General features: G+C 36.3%; 1 protein-coding gene across 1 annotated transcript in view; it reads left to right on the plus strand.

The window, feature by feature from the left end:
• The window catches only part of HNMT (histamine N-methyltransferase), a gene marked incomplete at its 5' end in the record, with an annotated part of 32347 nt that overhangs the window by 12554 nt on the left and 1154 nt on the right, over positions 1 to 18639 (plus strand). Inside the window, 3 exons of the mRNA XM_034654493.1 lie at positions 7652 to 7759; positions 8795 to 8925; positions 11297 to 11390. Coding sequence (XP_034510384.1) covers positions 7652 to 7759; positions 8795 to 8925; positions 11297 to 11390 — 333 coding nt within the window. The remainder of the gene's footprint in view (positions 1 to 7651; positions 7760 to 8794; positions 8926 to 11296; positions 11391 to 18639) is intronic.

The raw sequence follows: 18639 nt of genomic DNA on the forward strand, positions 1-18639 counted from the left end.
AGTATAATATCCATCCATTATAAAACCCTCCATAAAGTAGGTTTAGAGGGACACACCTCAACATAATAAAGGCCTTATATGAAAACCCCACAGCTAACATCATCCTCAGTTTTCCCTCTAAGGTCAGGAATAAGAAAAGATGTCCACTCCAACCACTTTTATTTAACATAGTACTAGAATTCCTAGCCACAGCAATGAGAAAACAAAGAGAAATAAAAGGCATCCACATAAGCAAGGAAGAAGTAAAACTTTCACAATTTGTAAGTGACATGATACTCTCTATAGAAAACCCTAAAGACTCCACCAAAAAACCACTAGAACTGATAAATGAATTCAGTAAAGTTGCAGGATACAAAATCAATGTACAAAAGTCTGTTGCATTTCTATACATAATAATGAAGCAACAGAAAGAGAAATTAAGAAAATCCCATTTACAATTACATCAAATATAAAAAGATATCTAGGAATAAACCTAACCAAAGACATAAAAGATCTATACTCTGAAAACTATAAAACCTTGATGAAAGAAAATCAAAGACAATACAAAGAAGTAGAAAGACATTCCATGCTCATGGGTTGGAAGAACAAATATTGTTAAAATGTCCATAGGACCCAAAGCAATCTACACAGTTAACGCAATCCCTATCAGAATACCAACAGCATTTTTCAAACAACTAGAAAAAACAATTCTAAAATTTGGACGGAACCACAAAAGATCCCAAATAGCCAAAGCAAGCTTGAAAAAGAAAAGCAAAGCTGGAGGCATCACAATTCTGGGCCTTGAGTTATATTACAAAGCACAGGGATCTAAACAGTATGGTACTGGCACAAAAATAGACACATAGATCAATGGAACAGAGTAGAGAACCCAGAAATAAACCTACACTTATATGGTCAATTAATCTACAACAAAGGAGGCAAGAATATACAATGGGGAAAAGACAGTCTCTTAAGTAAATGATTCTGGGAAAACTGGATAGCTTCATACAAAACATGACCCACCGTATTGCACCATATACAAAATTAAATTCAAAATGGATTAAAGGCCTAAATGTGACACCTGAAATCCTAAAACTCCTAGAACAAAACATTGTTAGTAATCTCTTTGACATTGGCCTTAGAAACGTTTTTCTGGATCTGTCTCCTCAGTCAAGGGAAACAAAAGCAAAAATTAACTACTGTGACTATACCAAAACAAAAAGCTTTTGCACAGTGAAAGAAACAATCAACAAAACAAAAAGGCAACCTACTGAATGGGACAAGATATTTGCAAATCCTATATTTGATGAGTGGTCAGTATCCAAAATATATAAAGCACTAACTCAAAACCAGAAAAACCAAATAACCCAATTAAAAATGGACAGAGGATCTGAATAGACAATTTTCCAGAGAAGACATACAGATGGTTAACAAGCACATAGAAAGATGCTCAACATCACTAGTCATCAGGGAAATGAAAATCAAGACCATAATGAGATATCACCTCACACCTGTCAGAATGGCCAGTATCAAAAAGACAAGGAATAACAGTGGGCCAAGATGTGGAGAAAAAGAACCTTCATGCACTGTTGGTGGGCATGTAAATTGGCGGAGCCACTGTGGGAAACAGTATGGAGCTTCCTCAAAAAATTTAAAATAGAAATATCACATAGTCCAGTAATTACACTTCTGGGTATTTACCCAAAGAAAACAAAAACACTAACTTGAAAAGCTATATGCCTCCCTGTGTTCATTGCAGCATTATTTATAGTAGTGAAGATTTGGAAGCAACCTACGTCTCTATCAATTGAGGAATGAATAAAGATTTGGTGTACACACACACACACACACACACACACAAAGGAATATTACTTAGCAACAAAAAAGAATAAAATATTGCCATTTGCAACAATGTGGCTTATGCCAAGTGAAATAAGTCAGAGAAAGAGAAATACCATTTGATTTCACTTATAAATAGAATCCAAACAAAACCAAAATAAACAAGTGAAGCATAAACAGTCTTCTACATATAGAGAACAAATTGGTGGTTGCTGAGGGGAGGGGTTTGGGGGTATGGGCAAAATGGATGAAGGTGAGTGGGAGGTACAGATTTCTAATTCTGGAATGAAAAAATCACAGGAATGAAAGGTTAAAAAAAAAAGGTGGGGAGAATGAAAAATAATCTATAATTCCACCACCTGAGATAACCAATGATTGTAAACTGGTGCATATCTTCTTAAGCACCGTATATTGAAACAAAGTACACATTTGGATTTTCTCAACTTTGCTCAAGTTTCACATTTTAACCAACTGAGAAAATCAGTTACATAATCATAAAATGCCCAGACTCCAAAAGAAGGATAGTATATTGAAATAAGAGTTGTTCGTTCATTGTAATGTTTCCATTTGTCAAGAAAACTGCAAATTTTGTTCCAAAACTTTAAGTGGAAACACATAATAAGGCTTTAGTTAACCCAAACAACTGTTGGCATTTATGTAGCTGAAGGCTTAGGATGATAAAAATAAGTAGTCTACAATTGTCAGAATTATGATTAAGCAATGCCTAATAAGAGATCATATGTAAAAAGAGACTGACTTTGAGATAAACATGTATTGCCTTCTTCCCCTTAAACGCTGCTTTCTTGGATCTCAAAGTTAGGATTCCCAGGAGGCTGTGCAATGCACAATAAAAGTGCTGGCTTCCACATTTCTTTTGTTTACCTCTGAATTTGCTGAGAATTTCTGAATTATTTGATTGATTCATTTCTAATCTACTTTCTCACATTCTTTTGGCATATTAATTTGGCTTGTGTGCTCTCTAAAAGCATTTATAGGGTGCTTATGTCTGATAGTGGAACACATTCATAATGTTATTATAGCTCCCTACTCAGGAGAATTCAGTTAGGAAAGAGCAAATGGTCTCCTTCCTTTTCTTCTTTTTTCTTTTTTTTTCTTTTTCTTTCTTTTCTTTTTCTTTCTTTTTTTCTTTCTTCTTTCTTTTTCTTTCTTTCTTCTTCTCTTCCTTCCTCCCTCCCTCCCTTCCTCCTCTCCCTCCCTTTTCTTTCTTTTTCTTTCTTTTTTTTTTTCTTTCTCTCTCTCTCTCTTCCTTCCTCCCTCCCTTCCTTAGTTCCTTCCTCCCTTCCTCCCTTCCTCCCTTCCTCCCTTCCTTCCTTCCTGAATCTCTTATTGCTGGCTCATGGTACTAGAGGTCAGATAACCCCTCACATGCTTTTCAGTGATTGATGATCAAGTTGTTCAATCTAGCATTTTAGAATCCTTGATACTTTTTAACAAACTTATTGGAATCAAGTCTTTGCTAGTGCATAAAATAAGTGAAGTAAAGCAATAATTTAGATCAGGGAACACAAGGTTTTATCTATATTGCCAAATCCAGTCAATTGGTGGGTAGTTTCTGTCTGAAGGATTTTGGTGCTACTTCCAGGCTCTGTGGGAGAGACTAGCAAGGTAATTAGTCATTTGTAGAAGAGTTCAAGATGTTGGAGTTGGATGGTGTAGGGAAGTGAGGGGAGAGGATTCCTGCCAGAAGACAAAAAGGAGAGAAGAGCATGGTGTATGTGCAGGGCAGCGGGAGAGAAAGAAGGGTAAAACTGTAAAAAATTCAAGGTTCCTGTAGCCAAAAATTTCAAAATATGAAGCTGTGAGAGATTAGAATAGGAAGCAGGCTGGGTGGTCTACACTCAGTTTAAGAACTTGGATTTTATATAGTTGTTTAGTCAGAAGGTTTTAAGAGGGAAGCAATGGGCTTGATTAGCTTAGAGTTTTGAATGATTGTTGTAGTGATGGCTTTGGGGGACACAAAGTTCAGCAAAGACTGGGTGAATTTTTAAGGTATTTTTGCAGAATTCCAAGACATAGATAATTTGGGACTGAACAAGGATTGCTTATAAGTATGGAAAAAAGTAAAGAAACATTTAGCAGGAAAATTTACACATGGCTAGAGAAGGAGAAAGAAGGAAGGAGCAAAGCTTGGGAGACTGGATAGATAGTGAACAGTATAGGTAATGTATTAAAATATATTTATAACTAAATGCTAAATGTTTAGGCTAAACTATAGGACATAATACTATAGAACATCTGAACCACCTCTTCATTACCCTCTTTTTGTTGAGGAAGATGTTTACATAAATCGTTTTTTTAAATGCATGTCTCCTATTTCTGAGGGACACTAGAAAGTAAACTACGTAGGAATGTATTATATTTTGGGTGATCTCTACATCTGTCTATCTATCAATCATCTATCTGTTACAATAAGAAATAATACAATCCATTATAAATAATAAACATAGCACAGAGAATAAGTGTCTCATAAGCACGGTGGCATTATTTATTGTCAAACCCAGAATACTTTTAAGAGTGAGAGCTGTAGGGGCACCTGGATGGATCAGTGAGTTGAGCATCGGACTCTTGATTTTGGCTTAGGTGATGATCTGGCTCCTGGGATTGAGCCCCGTGTCAGGCTCCACACTCAGTGGGGAGTCTGCTTGAGGATTCTCTCTCTTCCTCTCCCTCTGCCCTTCCCCCCACTCTCTTTCTCTCTCTCTCTCTCCCTAAAATAAACAAATCTTTTTTTAAAAAAAGAGTGAGAGTTGTAGGGAGTGGATAAATAATTAAAATTATTATAATTTAAAAAATTATTTTTATTATATTGGTCAATTTATAAAATAGTTATTTAAAAAAACTATTCACAAAAATAAAATTATAATAATAATATTTGGTTAAAAATTTTAAAAAAAGACCTTAGGACAAGAATAAAACCAGATGGGACACCAGCACAATGAGCAAAAGGTAGAACTGTCCCCAGCGAACAGGAAGTGTGGTTACTCAACTTATGAAGACGGAAATGGATTTTATGTGCTAATTCCTGATGAAATAGTTTTATTATCTCCTTTTGTTGTTTATTCATTTCTGCTAGGGATCCAGCAGAGAATGCACAGAGAGTTTATGTCCACAATAGACTCACAGTCCAGTGGTTGTTGGGTAAACCTATTCTAATGTTGTGCTCTCCATCATTGCCCTAAAAAGAGGGACTGGCTGGCTCACTGCGGTAGAACATTCTGCTGGTTGGGAAAATAACAATATAGGAATATACCCTGGGTATATGCTAGATACATTCTGCCAGTTGGGCAGATCCAAAATGTTGGGGTCCATCTTAGGAGAAGAAGAGCTCATTAAGCCCCAAAGGGAAAATTATGGCAACCTTCTGAGTTTCAAAATGTTAGATTTGGGATCCTCAGAAATAATGACTTTGTTTAAAATATATGGCTAGGTTGGGGGGTGCCTGGGTGGCTCAGTCAGTTAAGTGTCTGACTCTTGGTCATGAATCTAGGGTTGTGAGTTCCAGCCCCAGATTGGGCTCTCAGCTGGGCATGGAGCCTGGCTAAGATTCTCTCTGTCCCTCTCTTTCTGTCCCTCCCCTCCCTGCTCAGGCACTCTCTCTCTCTCTCTCTCTTAAATGTGTATATCTAGGTTGGTAGAGGCAAGAATAGAATTTTTGGCCTCTGGCACTTTGGGGCAAGCTGGAATCTATTTCTCATTAGTCCACAGCTTTTCTTATCAGCCTTTTGCCCTAGTAATTATTATTTTTTAAAAATTATTCAAAAACAGTTACTGCAAAGAAGGAAAAAAAAAACTTCTCATGCCCTTTAATATTTGGTATCTTCCTATTTCTTAGTATGAAGTAGTTAGAAGAACAAATACTTTAGAGTCAGAAAAAAGTGCCTTAAACTTTAAGCATATTAATATCTACTGAATGTCAAACTACTTTAATTACCTTATCTGGCTGGGAATAATGTTGTGGAGTTTGTGATAACTTTGTGGTCAGGATTGAGTGAGACGTTCCAAGTAAAGTGCCGAGCACAGTGTTTGACAAATAGTAGGTGGCCAATGAGTGGCAGCTAGAGTTATTATAGAAGGGATAAAAGGTTTCATGTTGGTGAGGCCAGAAAATTGTCACATAGACTCCTTTATTCTTCATTTCAGCTTCCTTCTCACTCCTTCCCCTCCCAACCCCACCAGCTCCTATAACCAGTACTTGGGGCTCTCATGGTGCTGTTCGACTGCCCTTTTTCCTAGTCTAGCATCTTTTTGTTCCTGATTTATCTTCCTTATTTCCTTTCTTCCAGACCATCTAGTCTTATGACTTATGCTTTTGTTGCCTGCCATATCTAACCTTGTAGAGGTTCTGTTAATGTAATTTATACCAAAATGTTAAAGACTAACATCATTTTCATAGGCTAGTCTTGCCAGCACATAGGTATATTTTAGTAAAGGTCAACATCATAACCTTTAGAGAATAAAAGTGCAGAACTTGAGTTGGAGGCATCAGCAATAGGGACAGAGGAGATATTTTCCAAGAGAGGCACTCAACGATAACAGTAAAACGAATGAACAGCTACTATTTATTCGGTGTCTATTTTACACTGAGTTTTATATGCATTGCCTCACTGAACCCTCACAATTAATAAATTACATACTATCATTATTGCTATTTTTCTGATGAGGAAAATACATCTTGGAGAGGTAAAGCAAATTGCTGAAAGTTATATACACCTAGTAAGTGGAGAAGACAGGTTTGGAACTCAAGTCCAACAAACTTATCACCATCTCTCTCACTCAATCAATTACAGGCTAAATTTTCATCAGGGGCAGGTATCTTTGAGCTCTTCCTATCATTATTTGCTAGAGCCTAGTGCAGTGTCAGAAACATAGTATGCAATTAATTTTTGACGCATGAACTAATGAATACATATCTATTCTGCCATAACCTCCTTTACATTTTACCTCACTAGAATCATGTTTTGCTTGGAGGCCCTGCCTTGTCAAATATTCCAAAATTCTGAAGTTCTAGTAGTCCATATATACCAGTCTGTTCCCTGACTTCATGTCTCTACCTTGCTGTCCTATCTACCTGCAATTCCTCATTTTCCCAGAAGTATCTGAGCTAACTTCCACTTATGCTGTAACACAGAGCTCAGAAGTGGTCCCCCTCCATAAGGCATTCCATTTCTCTGGCCTTATCAACTATCCTTTTCCTTACTGTCTCCTTTCTTCTTCCCACCATGGCCCAACTCGACAGGATTCCTTCCATGCCTGTGTCTTCCACTAAATCATGGTGTATTTGAAAGTGGATGCCTGACATCTTTTGTATCTTTTTTTGATACCTAACATATTTTTCTTCTGACATATTTTTATATGCTTCTGGCCTAATGTAGTTTATCAATTCTCAGGTGCTTCCCCCCCCCCCATATTTTAACATCTCTGAATTTGGGATACATCTTTCAGTTGATGGGATCTTAAAATTATAATCGACATTGTTTTTTTCCGATCTAGCGATACAAAAAGTAGAGTTGACTGAGTCCTATAATCAATGGGATCTTAGATTTAACATAATATGGTACTAGATAATAAACAAAGTTTATATGAATGAAGGAAGGGATAGCAATCATAGCCCTCCTCAAGTCATATTATTATTCCTACTTACAACCTAGCTGTTCTGCATCATAGACAATGTGGCAGGATGACAGTTGAGCATTATTTTTTATTTATGTTGGGTTTTCCTAGTACAAGGAAGACAGATGAGACACTACCTCAAATTATTCTTAATCATTTCTTTCTGGACTTACATTATATGTTCCATATGATTGTCTCCTAGGTGAAATTGATCTTCAAATTCTTTCCAAAGTGCAGATTCAATATCCGGGAATTCATATCAACAATGAAGTTGTTGAGCCAAGTGCTGAGCAAATTGCCAAATACAAAGGTACCTGTAACCCATGGTGCTCTATGTCAAATCCTATCCTGAAAGGCTTATCATCCCAAATTTGTCCCCTCAATCATTAACAACATAGTTACTGTGGTATGTTCTTTGTAAGTTTATTGGGAAAAGAACATATTTAATTTGTTTTCTTGGCATACAGGACTAACACCTCAGAAATATGAACAATGAATAATTAGATTTTTTTTTTTACTGATTCCTCTATTTCCTGGTCATCAACTGTTATTTTTGATGTTTATTCTTAGAGACAGAATCATTAATTCATTCAGAAATATTTAAACAGAATCCTTGCTCTTAAAGTGTTTGTGTTTAATGGATTAAAGCAGGAGTCAGCAAACTTCTCTGAAAAAACACACACTATAAATATTTTTTAGGCCACATGATCTCTCTCGCAACTAATCACCGCTCCCTATTGTAGCACCAATGCAGCCATAGATGATGCTGATAAACCGAGTGTTCATATGTTCCAATAAAAGTTTATTTATAAACACTAAAGTTTGACTTTTATATCATTTTCACATATCATGAAATGTTCTTTTGATTTTTTTCAACCCTTTAAAAGTCTAACAACATAAGTTATGAAATACAGGCATAAAGTCAGGAAGTGCAATAGTATATGTCTTTAGCTTGCAGTCTATTTAGAAATAGGTGGTGGGCCAGATATGGTCCATGAGCCATGGTCTGCTGACTCCTGGGTTACAGAATCATATCATTTTTTTCCCCCACTGATAAAATTCACCAGTTGATTCCCCATTAATCCTGAGATAATGTAACCAATGTCTGATCGGGGTTCTCATAATTATTTCTTATTGACTCTTTCTTTCATCTCTAATTTCATTTAATAATAAATTTAAAAAAAATCAGGATGAACTCTCTGGTCTTCCAGAGCTACATAAAAAAGAAAAATGTGCTTTATATCTGTTATGTATATAACATTGATTGCATTAAAATTCGAAATGGAAATGGATTCTGCATTTGCAATTAAAATTGATGGTGTGCCATCTCTTTTCTGTATTTTAGAGCTTGTAGCCAAGACATCAAACCTCGAGAACATAAAGTTTGCTTGGCATAAGGAGACATCATCTGAATATCAAAATAGAATCATAGAGAAAAAAGAATTTCAGAAGTGGGACTTTATTCATATGATTCAGGTAAGAAATATTTATTGTTACATATTCTGAGAAAGGAGATTTTTTTTTCAGAAATACGTATGAAGAATGCCTAATATTCTACCTTTAGGAAGAAAAATGAAAATCTGATTTCTGATTTTACAAGTGAACGTTATCTGTCCAAATTGAGGATAAAGATGTTGATAATACTGAGAGATTCTCTGTAACATCCAAAAAGCCAGTTTTTTATACTCAAACACCTTCAGTTACTGATTGTTTTCAATGTTGGCTTAATTAATTTTTGTAGGATTGGAAGTTCATAGATAGTTTGGAGGACAGTAGAGGTGACATATCCTAGCACAGCTCTAATGGTCTGGAGGGACCAATGTCCCAGAGTTTTTCTGATTCCTTTCTTTTCCCTTCTGTGATGACTTGGCTAGTGTGCATGTGACAGAAGGGGCAGGTTAGATCATTGCTTAAGTTGATAAAGTTTACTTATATCAGTCAGTCATTCAGTAGGAATTTATTTCCATGATCCCGCACTGATAGTATATTTCTTAGAAATACACTAGGGAGTTTCTTGGAAAGGGGATGACCATTCATTAGATGTTATGGGGATGGATTTATGAGAATCACTGATATTTCTGGATAGCATATGGGTGTATAGACTTTGGGTGTTGTCTACCATTTGAAAATGTGTATTTTAGAAATATCACTATTAACAGTAAGAGACATCTTTCTACAGTCCACAGGTGCCGTCATCCCAAAGGAATAAACTTATAAGGAAGAAATGACTCTAACATTAGTATATCCAAGCAATTCTACATCTCTTGCTCTCCTAGCTGACAAAAGCATTTACCTGTAAGAGAGTACTTCAATTGTCCATCAAGCCTATAATGTTTCTCTGTTAGACTTGATTTCCTCCCTCCTCATATAACTGTTACAAACCTCCCTCTCTCTCCTTACACTTCCTATAACCCCTCCACCACCACTCATTACCAGCTGATGACCTCACTTCCTACTGTAGAGCAGAAAGAGAAATCATCAGATAGAATGTCATCTTTCACCCTCCAAATTTATAAACACAGCTGCTTCTGTATCCCCATCTCTTTCTTTCATTTTACTACAAAACCCCCGTTTTATTAAAAACCAGTCCCTCCACTTGTGCTCTGGATCTCCTATTTCTCTCAAAATTTCCATGCATCTTCCTTCTTTCTTAGAACAACTCTGCTTCCTCTGCATTACTATTCTATTCCTCTCTCTTCTTCCCTGTCTCTATACATTTTCCCCCTGTTATGTCTTTGTCTCTTCATTTTTCCTTATAATTTTAATACTCTCATGACATTCTTTCAACCTAATGTTCACGGTCAACTTCAGAGAATCTCAGTATCTATTAGATCAAATTTCAGAGCATCTGTTATGGCCCACCTCCTCTTTTTAGCCATCATAGACTGTTAGCCATCTTACGGATTATGTATCTCAGTATCTATCCCTTTCATGAACAGCATGGACTGACATGATACTAAATACGGCCCTGATCTAGCATAGGCCATGTGCAACTCCATTTTATTTCATTCATTCATGTGAGAGTGGCATAGTTTAAGTTGTGTTTGCTTTATGCAATGAATTCTATCATGGGCATCTACATAGAATATTAAATTCTTGTCCAAGAGAGATGGAGATGCAATATAAGAAGTAAGTATCTGTGGGGGTAGATTCCAGGGATGCAAGCCCTTTGGGAAAATTTTCTACTGCCAATGTATAATTCTAAGTTCCACCTGTGCTGAGTGGAAAGGACTCTCCCTGCACTTCACCAGAGATGGTCCAGAGTTATTAAAAAGGGGTGGGTTGACCCCTACCACCTTGTGGCCAAGCCTGTAACCTCATGCTTTATTCAGTCCATTTTCCTAGAGAATCTGTCAACCTCAGAGCCTGCCGTATTTCCTGTGATTTAAAAAAAAGCATCTCTGAGCATATGGTAAAGCTAGTGCAAAGGGCTTAATTTTAAAGCAACGTTCCATGAAATGGGGTCTGTTTTTATGGTGCCAGCACCATCTTCTCCCAGAAGAACTACAATTCACAAAATATAGAGTAAGCACAGCATCAATGCCCTGTTGTGGAGTGAAGACGAAGTATCTCCAGCTATAAATGTCTCTGTTATTGAAGCCAGAAAGAGAAAATTTAATATTATTTGGCTGTAATTGAGCAAATACCATAGTTTCCCCTTTTCCCAAATATTTTATCACATTATTACTTTCTTTCTACATATAACATCTTTAATTTTTAAATTCTTAAAATGTTTTGTTGAGCAAAACTCTCAACTTGAAAATCAAACTTTCTAATGAGTATCTAGCCCAAGTAACAAAGACATTGACATAAAAAAGTGTCTAATTTCTCTTTTCCTTCATTCTAGATGCTGTATTATGTAAAAGATATCCCAGCTACCCTGAAATTCTTCCATAGTCTCTTAGCTACCAACGCTAAGATGCTCATTATTCTTGTGTCAGGTAAATTATTTACATTCACCCTGAATTTTAAAACAGTAGTAGTGCATATGTGCATGGATATATGTGTTTGAAAGCAGCTGCTATATTTTGTCTTCATTATGAAATTCTTGACTTGGCTTTTGATTGTAGTTAATTAATTAACACAGTATTAGGGAATTCCTTCAAAACAGCTATCAATTTAGGGGGTCTAGTGGAATAAAATGTCTATTTACTCCTTTCTCTTGGGAAAACTTGTCATTGTTGTCTATATATAAATTCTTTTTTATATAACATAGAACAAATACCACTAATAGGAATTTTTTTAACGAGACCAAAAATAACAAATATTTCTATTTGCCTCCTTTTTGTTTCTTGAATGTCTCTTTTCCTTCTGTGATGTTTATTAATACATAAATAAAAGTTTGAATATTTGGGATGCCTTCATATTTGATTAATTTGCATTTATAGAGCCATTATCAATATTGTTCGTGGTAGATTTTCTCAAATAACTGCAAAAAATGTTCACTTGTTTTGTTTTGTGTTACTGTCTTATTTTCCAAAGACAGCATTTGATCATGTCATGTTGCTTCCAGTATATAACATGTTAATAAATGAAACACTGACATTGTTGAGTTCATTAATTCATTACTTCTTTCATTTAGCAATCTTCGTGGATTGTCTACACAGTGCTAGGCAAATTGATTCTGGATATACTACAGTCTCTATCTTCCTAAGCTTATACCAGACCCTATACTCAAAACCATATGTCACAAAATTCATCAATTCTTAAATATGAGGAATGACTTTAAGGATGGCAAACAGGGTTGTTGCTTGTAATTCTAGGTTTGAACTTGTGTCAGAGTTTTGCAAATGAGAGTTCCTGTATACAGCTTCTTCCCCAAGGAACATTTTGATATACTATTTTTATCTCTGGTTAATTAAAAATACTTATTTATGTGGGAGAGTTCTGTCTTCCCAATTAGAATGGCTTATGTACACTGGATACTTCCTACTAACCTCTGTCTAAATTAAGACACTTGGGCAAAGCCATTGTACTACATTTAGGAATACAAAAGAAATCTTAGCTGTCACCAATGAGGGCAGTCTCTTCTTGATAATCTGTATTAATAACAAAGAAAAAGTGTTACGGATAGAAATAATTCATCCAGAAGTCATGCATGTTTGATTTTAGGATATATTTCATATCAATAGAAGATCCACTCTTATTTATATTTGGTTTATTCTTAAATATTTTCAGAAGTTAAGTATTTCAGTGTCAGAAAGCAGTTGTCTTTGGGTATATTTCTCCCAGTAGGAAAAAGCCAGCCTAAGGTTTAGAAAGTGGCATGAGTAGTCTACAAACAACTGAGAACTAAGTAACCTTATGAATACAGTATTCTGCTGGCTATGTCATGAATTACATTAATACAATCCATGATTTATTGGCATCAAGAAATGTGCAAACCAAAACAAGCACAGTGAAATATATAGTGATACATGCAGCAAGAATGCCGAGGCACTTCCTAGCTGTGTGAACTTGGTCTATGAGTCTTAGTTTATTCAAGGGCTATTTCTAGATAATCACAGCTACATTACATTGCCTCAATGCATATATGTGGCACATATGTACTATGTATCTATACATTCACAGGGAAATACCAAAGAGAGGGAGTAAAGACTCAAATATTAGTTAGCTTTTTCTTAAAAAGTATTTTGAGTCAAAAGTTATTCAGTCAATATAGTTTGATGGTGGAGATATTTTGCTAACTTTCTCTGTATGCAGTGAACAACTCTTCATCACTGTACTCAGCGTGGGAGACAGGTATCCCAAAGAGGACAACATTATTCATAGACATTGTTCCTACACATAAGAATGCAACAAATAACAAATGCCCAACTATTAAAGGGACTCGAATGACCCCCTGCCTTTATCACATGCACTTTTCTTAGATGAGATTTGTGCAGCTACAAGAGAAATATCATACATACAAGAACCGCTTAACAAAAGGAGAAGATAAATTTAGGTATATTATTTTGGACTTTCCAATTCCCTCCTAAGGCTAAAATTTACAGCTTTATTGACTTTATCAGAAGAGTTATTAAGGAAAGAAATTAATTAAATATATGTAATAAAATATAAGCCACCTTGTTCAATATAGTTTCCTTTTTAGTAAAGAAAATGTTCTACTTGAAAAGGTAAATAAAATTGTCGAATATGTTGATTTTGTCATCAGTTTAGTATAATCTGAATGTCTCCAGATTCGCCAGTCTTAGGGGATCATTCATAACTCTTGCAAATCCAGAAAAAATGATGGGATCCCTTATCTCAAGTAATTTGGGTCATCCATCTCTTGCCCCATGACTCCTGAGGATCCTGGGGGTCATGCTTACATGCTCGTGATGGTTGCCAACCACTGTTTGCTCCAAACTTCTGCTCCCAGTTCAATTTTTGATTTCCTATCTCCAAACCTTGCACGTCCTTCAGCTGCCTTTTCTAATACTGTTCTGCTTTGCTCCAAACCTAGACAGAGCCCTACTTCCTTCATTCTCCAAAGCACCATTCTTTGATTTTGGTAGATGGCAAGACGGATGGAGTAGAAGAACAGCAGGAACAGAATTCAGCACAAAATCCCACAGCCACACTTTTCCTAGCTTTTCTCCTGCTCAGTGGTGCCCTTCTCCCTTGCACCTACTCATAACTCCTCCCAGACCTCACCCATATCCTTTTAGCTCAGTACTTTCCCTAAGATATCAACTCCTCACTTTCCCCTTCTATCCATCTTGTTACTTGGAGCAGTTTAAGTCCCTTTTGCTGTACCTCTCTCACCTGAATAAACCTGTGCACCTATGAACCTGTCTTAGCCACAGTATATTTCCCCAGGATAAACTGTATTGTCCCTCAGTGTATGGAAGTGGCTGCAGTTTCCTTTTTTAAAAAACAGCAGTATTTTCTTTGTTGCATGAACAAAGTCATATGGGTCAGCTTTTAGAAAAATAGATGATGGCCAGTTTCCAACAGTGAAAACAAATTGAATCACAAGAAATTTGTAATCAGATTTGCCTTATATCCTTGTCAGTTAACATGTATATGATTGAATCTACATTTTTAATGTCCATTTTTTCATTTGCTGATATCACTTCAAATCCCTGTCTGCCCAGACCAGTCTGTAGGTAGCAACCAAGTTTGAGAATGCTTGCCAGGTCAGATGAGGTGCCTGAGCAACTTCCCCCTTCACTCCTGTATAAAAACCATCGCCCTAAACTGTCTTCTCAGCCCAAACTATAATTCTTGAAACTCCCTTCTCCACATTTGCCTCATGAAAACATTCCTTAAACTTGAATATTGCCCTAAAACTTGGAACACATATAACAAAATGGTTCACACTGACTTCTGTTCTTATCAAGCCTCTTGCAGTCACTTTCTGAGTGGAATTTGCTTTCTAATTACTCAAAGTGCAGAAACCTGTTTGGGAAGAAAGCTTTGTTTCAGGGCAGTGTTGTCATCCATAGCTACACTTCAGTGCAGAAAACTGGGTGCTCATTGTAGACGATTCAGACAAGTCTAGAACTAGTTACTAAGTTAAATTTCCAGGAACACTCATCTAGTTAATACCTAGGCAGATAATGGTATGTCTGGATTGCCATCTTGCTCTAAAGGGTTATCTTAAATACACCACATAGCAAAGGCTCTTTCCTGTCGGTTTCAGTCAGGCACTGACCTATTACTGAATTGACAAGTTATTTTTCTGAATAGACTGAATTACTATTATTTGAGTACCATATGTACACTCACTTTTGCATTTATTAGTCATAAGATAATGAAATATGGGGTCAGTTTCTAGAATTATGCAGAAACCTAGGTTGGCTATATATATGGTCCATGTGTACCATGTGTACCTAGGTATTGTGTGTGTTCAGCCATATTGAAAACAGTACACAGCCTGTACTCTCAGTCCTGTGTTGCAGCACAGTATAGCTGTTGTGTAGATTTGGTCCATTCAGCTTTTCTTGAGTTTCTACAGGCGGTCACTGCTAGGCTCTGAAGGATGCAAGTGACTATTACTTTTCCTCTACTTTTGAATGGCTCCTATGTAGTAGAGGATTAAGGCATGTAAATACTTGGAGCAGTGTGCCAAGTTTCTTCTTAGAGGCATAGGAGGAGTTTAAAGAGAGCTCCTTATGCTTCTTATCTCTTCAGCACCTAGAATATACCCAATAGATGCTTGAATTGAACTGAATAAATTATTTTACAATAATTTATTCTTTCTGCCTTATAATATTCTAAACTACTAGTTCTGAATGTGTCTTAAAAAAAAAGAACATGTTTTGGCCAAACCTTACTACATGTTGGACATAGAATCAGAGAGCATAGGACATTTTGGAGATTTGAAGATAGGTTTAGTAAATAGGAGTAAAAGACTCAATAAAGAAGGTACACATGCATGCACACACACTAAAGCACACGCTGGAATAGGCAGAGAAAAGCGATGAAGAGTAGGCAAATGAAACTCATTAGGAAAAGAAAGAGGAATCGAAATCAGAATTAAATGACAGCATTTACTGTTAGAATACATGTTGCTTGAGGGAAGAGAGGCTTTTCTCTGTGTTTGTAAGTATCAGTTACAGAACTAGCCCAGCTCAGTAAATATTCATTTAATTATAAGAAGCAGAAGTTCCTGATTATATAAAGATAAAAGATTTGATTTGGGGATGAAAAGGAAGAGAAATAAGGACAAAAGAGGTGAATTTTTGAAATGAGTGCCTCACACTACAATGATATCAGTAGCAGCATGTTTTTCTGCAAATGTAGTAGCCAGGCATTAGTTCTGAGAGTTGCTAGTTAAAAAGCAACTTTTCTGGTTAAGGCGGTTTAGCCAGAAGGAGACACTTGTTTTTTGTTCTTCCCTCTCCTTACCTGACTGAGGAAGGAGGCAAATCATGGTGTGTTATTTTTAATACAATGGGAAAAAAAGAATCTGGTTTATATCATGTTGGAAACAAAAGTAACACCATATGCTGTGCCCACCGAGAGCCATTATGATAATGCATCAGTTAGAAAGTGTATAATTGCTCAGCTCAGAAATGGCACCAAGTCACACAACACTGACACCAACAGTGTTTGGTTATTTTTTTTCTCTGTCAGGTTAAAAAGAAAAATAATAATGAAAATAGAGCCTCTTCTCAACCACTGAAAAATTTATTTTCTTGTAAAGTCTTATTTGTAGGCATATTCTTAGTTGGGCAGATCACTGTCTTTGTAATGAAAGATTTTTTAATACATACTCATGACCTTATTTTTTTTTCCATTGGACTGAGGTTTTGTTTTTTCTGTTTCGTTCCAATTTTACCTTCTAGAGCATACCCTGCGGTTATTGCTCCCTCTTCTGAAATATTAGTAGAATGTCAATTATCTAAGCTATTTAATTTTTACCATTTTCTGCCTTGGATAGTCCCTTTTGTTGAGTTCAGTCAGGAGACTTTAGTCCAGTCCATGGATGAGGGCCAGGGGTCTTTGAGCATCCAATAATTATATGCATAACTGTATGGGTATTTATTGTGTACTTTGCTGGAGAGTCAATTACTTCATTAGACCGTAAAAGAGGTTTGGGAACCAAACAAATCTCAAGCCTTTGAAATCTTCACTATTAATCCTGGAATATAGGTTCTTTCTTACATTGTTTTGCCAAGTCCAACTTAATTTCCTAACGCTTGAACAATGTTTATTTACTATGTGTGCCAGTCGTGGTTCTTAGTTCCTTTGCTTTTTCTTGCCCCAATTTTATGCATAAATTTTATTGTTATCCCTGTTTTGCAGATGATAAAACTGAAGAAAATTTCATAAAGATATTCAGAGGAAAAGCCAGGCTTCGTACTTAGGCAATTGGCTTTAGAGACCCTCTTAATTACTATACTTGTATCAACTGTGCATGTGACATCCCATTATTATATGCAGGTATTAAAGGGTCCACAAATAGATGCGCATTTGTGTTGATGTATTAGTATTATAGATTTCCAAACAGCAAGTTTGCTTTTTCATAGTCTCAAGATTACAACCAGTGAAAATACATTATCAAACTAATTCCATATAATGTTCATTTATTTTGTAAGTACTTATTACCCATCTGCCATGTGCTTAGCATTGTACAACAATCCACTTATGTAACCTCATTTAATAGTTGCAGTGGCATTTGAGGTGAGTATGGTTATCCCCACTTTATAGATGAGAAAACTGAGGTTCTCAGAGACTAAATAACAAATCTCATCTTATTCATGAAGTGTCAGAAATACATTCCAACCTGTGTCTCTCCCCCTCAGGGGCTGCATCTTTTAGCTTCTACACTGGGCTGGGTTTTCAATTAAATACTTAGACATTGCTAAAACATCTTCTAAAGCTGGGGACAAATTTTGTAAGAATCAGCCTAGTTATTGGCAGTGCAAGTCAACATCTTATATGTGGAGACATGAGAGGCTACCCCATTTTTTGTTTGAGAAAATTATTATATTTACTGTGCTCTTTCTATTTCAATTCTTACTCTTAGATCCTCTCCTCTGAATTCAAGAGTCACATAAATAACTGCCTTCTTCTTATCACTGCTGGACTATCCAAGAGATATCAATAGATATCTCATATTTACATTTCCAAAACTTGACACCCGATGATACATTTAAAACTGCTCCTCCCTCATTCTTCCCATTTCCAATAATGGCAATTTTCTCTTTTCAGGTGCTTGGGCCAAAATCATTGGGGTCACTGACTCTGTTTTCACTCACACCCAATATCCAAATTTTTGGCAGATCTCACTGGAGCATAATATATAAAAAATCCAACCACTTCTCATCACCTCCAAAAGCTAGCTGCTCCAGTTTACCATCATCTGTCACCCAGATTATTGCCATAACCTTACTGTTCTCCTTGTTTCCACCCTTATGCCCCTATAGTGTACTTTCATCTGTGTGACCAAGTAAACTTATTAAAATGTAAATCAGGTTAAGTCACTCTAATGTTGTGTTGTCCAGTATAAAAGCCACATTTGGCTATTGAAATTGATATGTAAATGAGTTGCGATGAAATAAAACTTAAAAATTCATTTCCTTGGTCATACTAGCCACAGTTCAAATGTTCCTTAGCCACAGATGGTTAGTGGCTACCATATTGGACAATGCAGATATAAAATATGTCCATCGATCCAGAAAATTCTTTCAGACAACACTACAATGGCTTCCCATCTCACCTCACATGATATGGCACCCTAGCCACTCCCCCCACCAC

Source organism: Ailuropoda melanoleuca, chromosome 2 (genome assembly GCF_002007445.2).
Source record: "Ailuropoda melanoleuca isolate Jingjing chromosome 2, ASM200744v2, whole genome shotgun sequence".
In the NCBI taxonomy this organism is placed as follows: domain Eukaryota; kingdom Metazoa; phylum Chordata; class Mammalia; order Carnivora; family Ursidae; genus Ailuropoda; species Ailuropoda melanoleuca.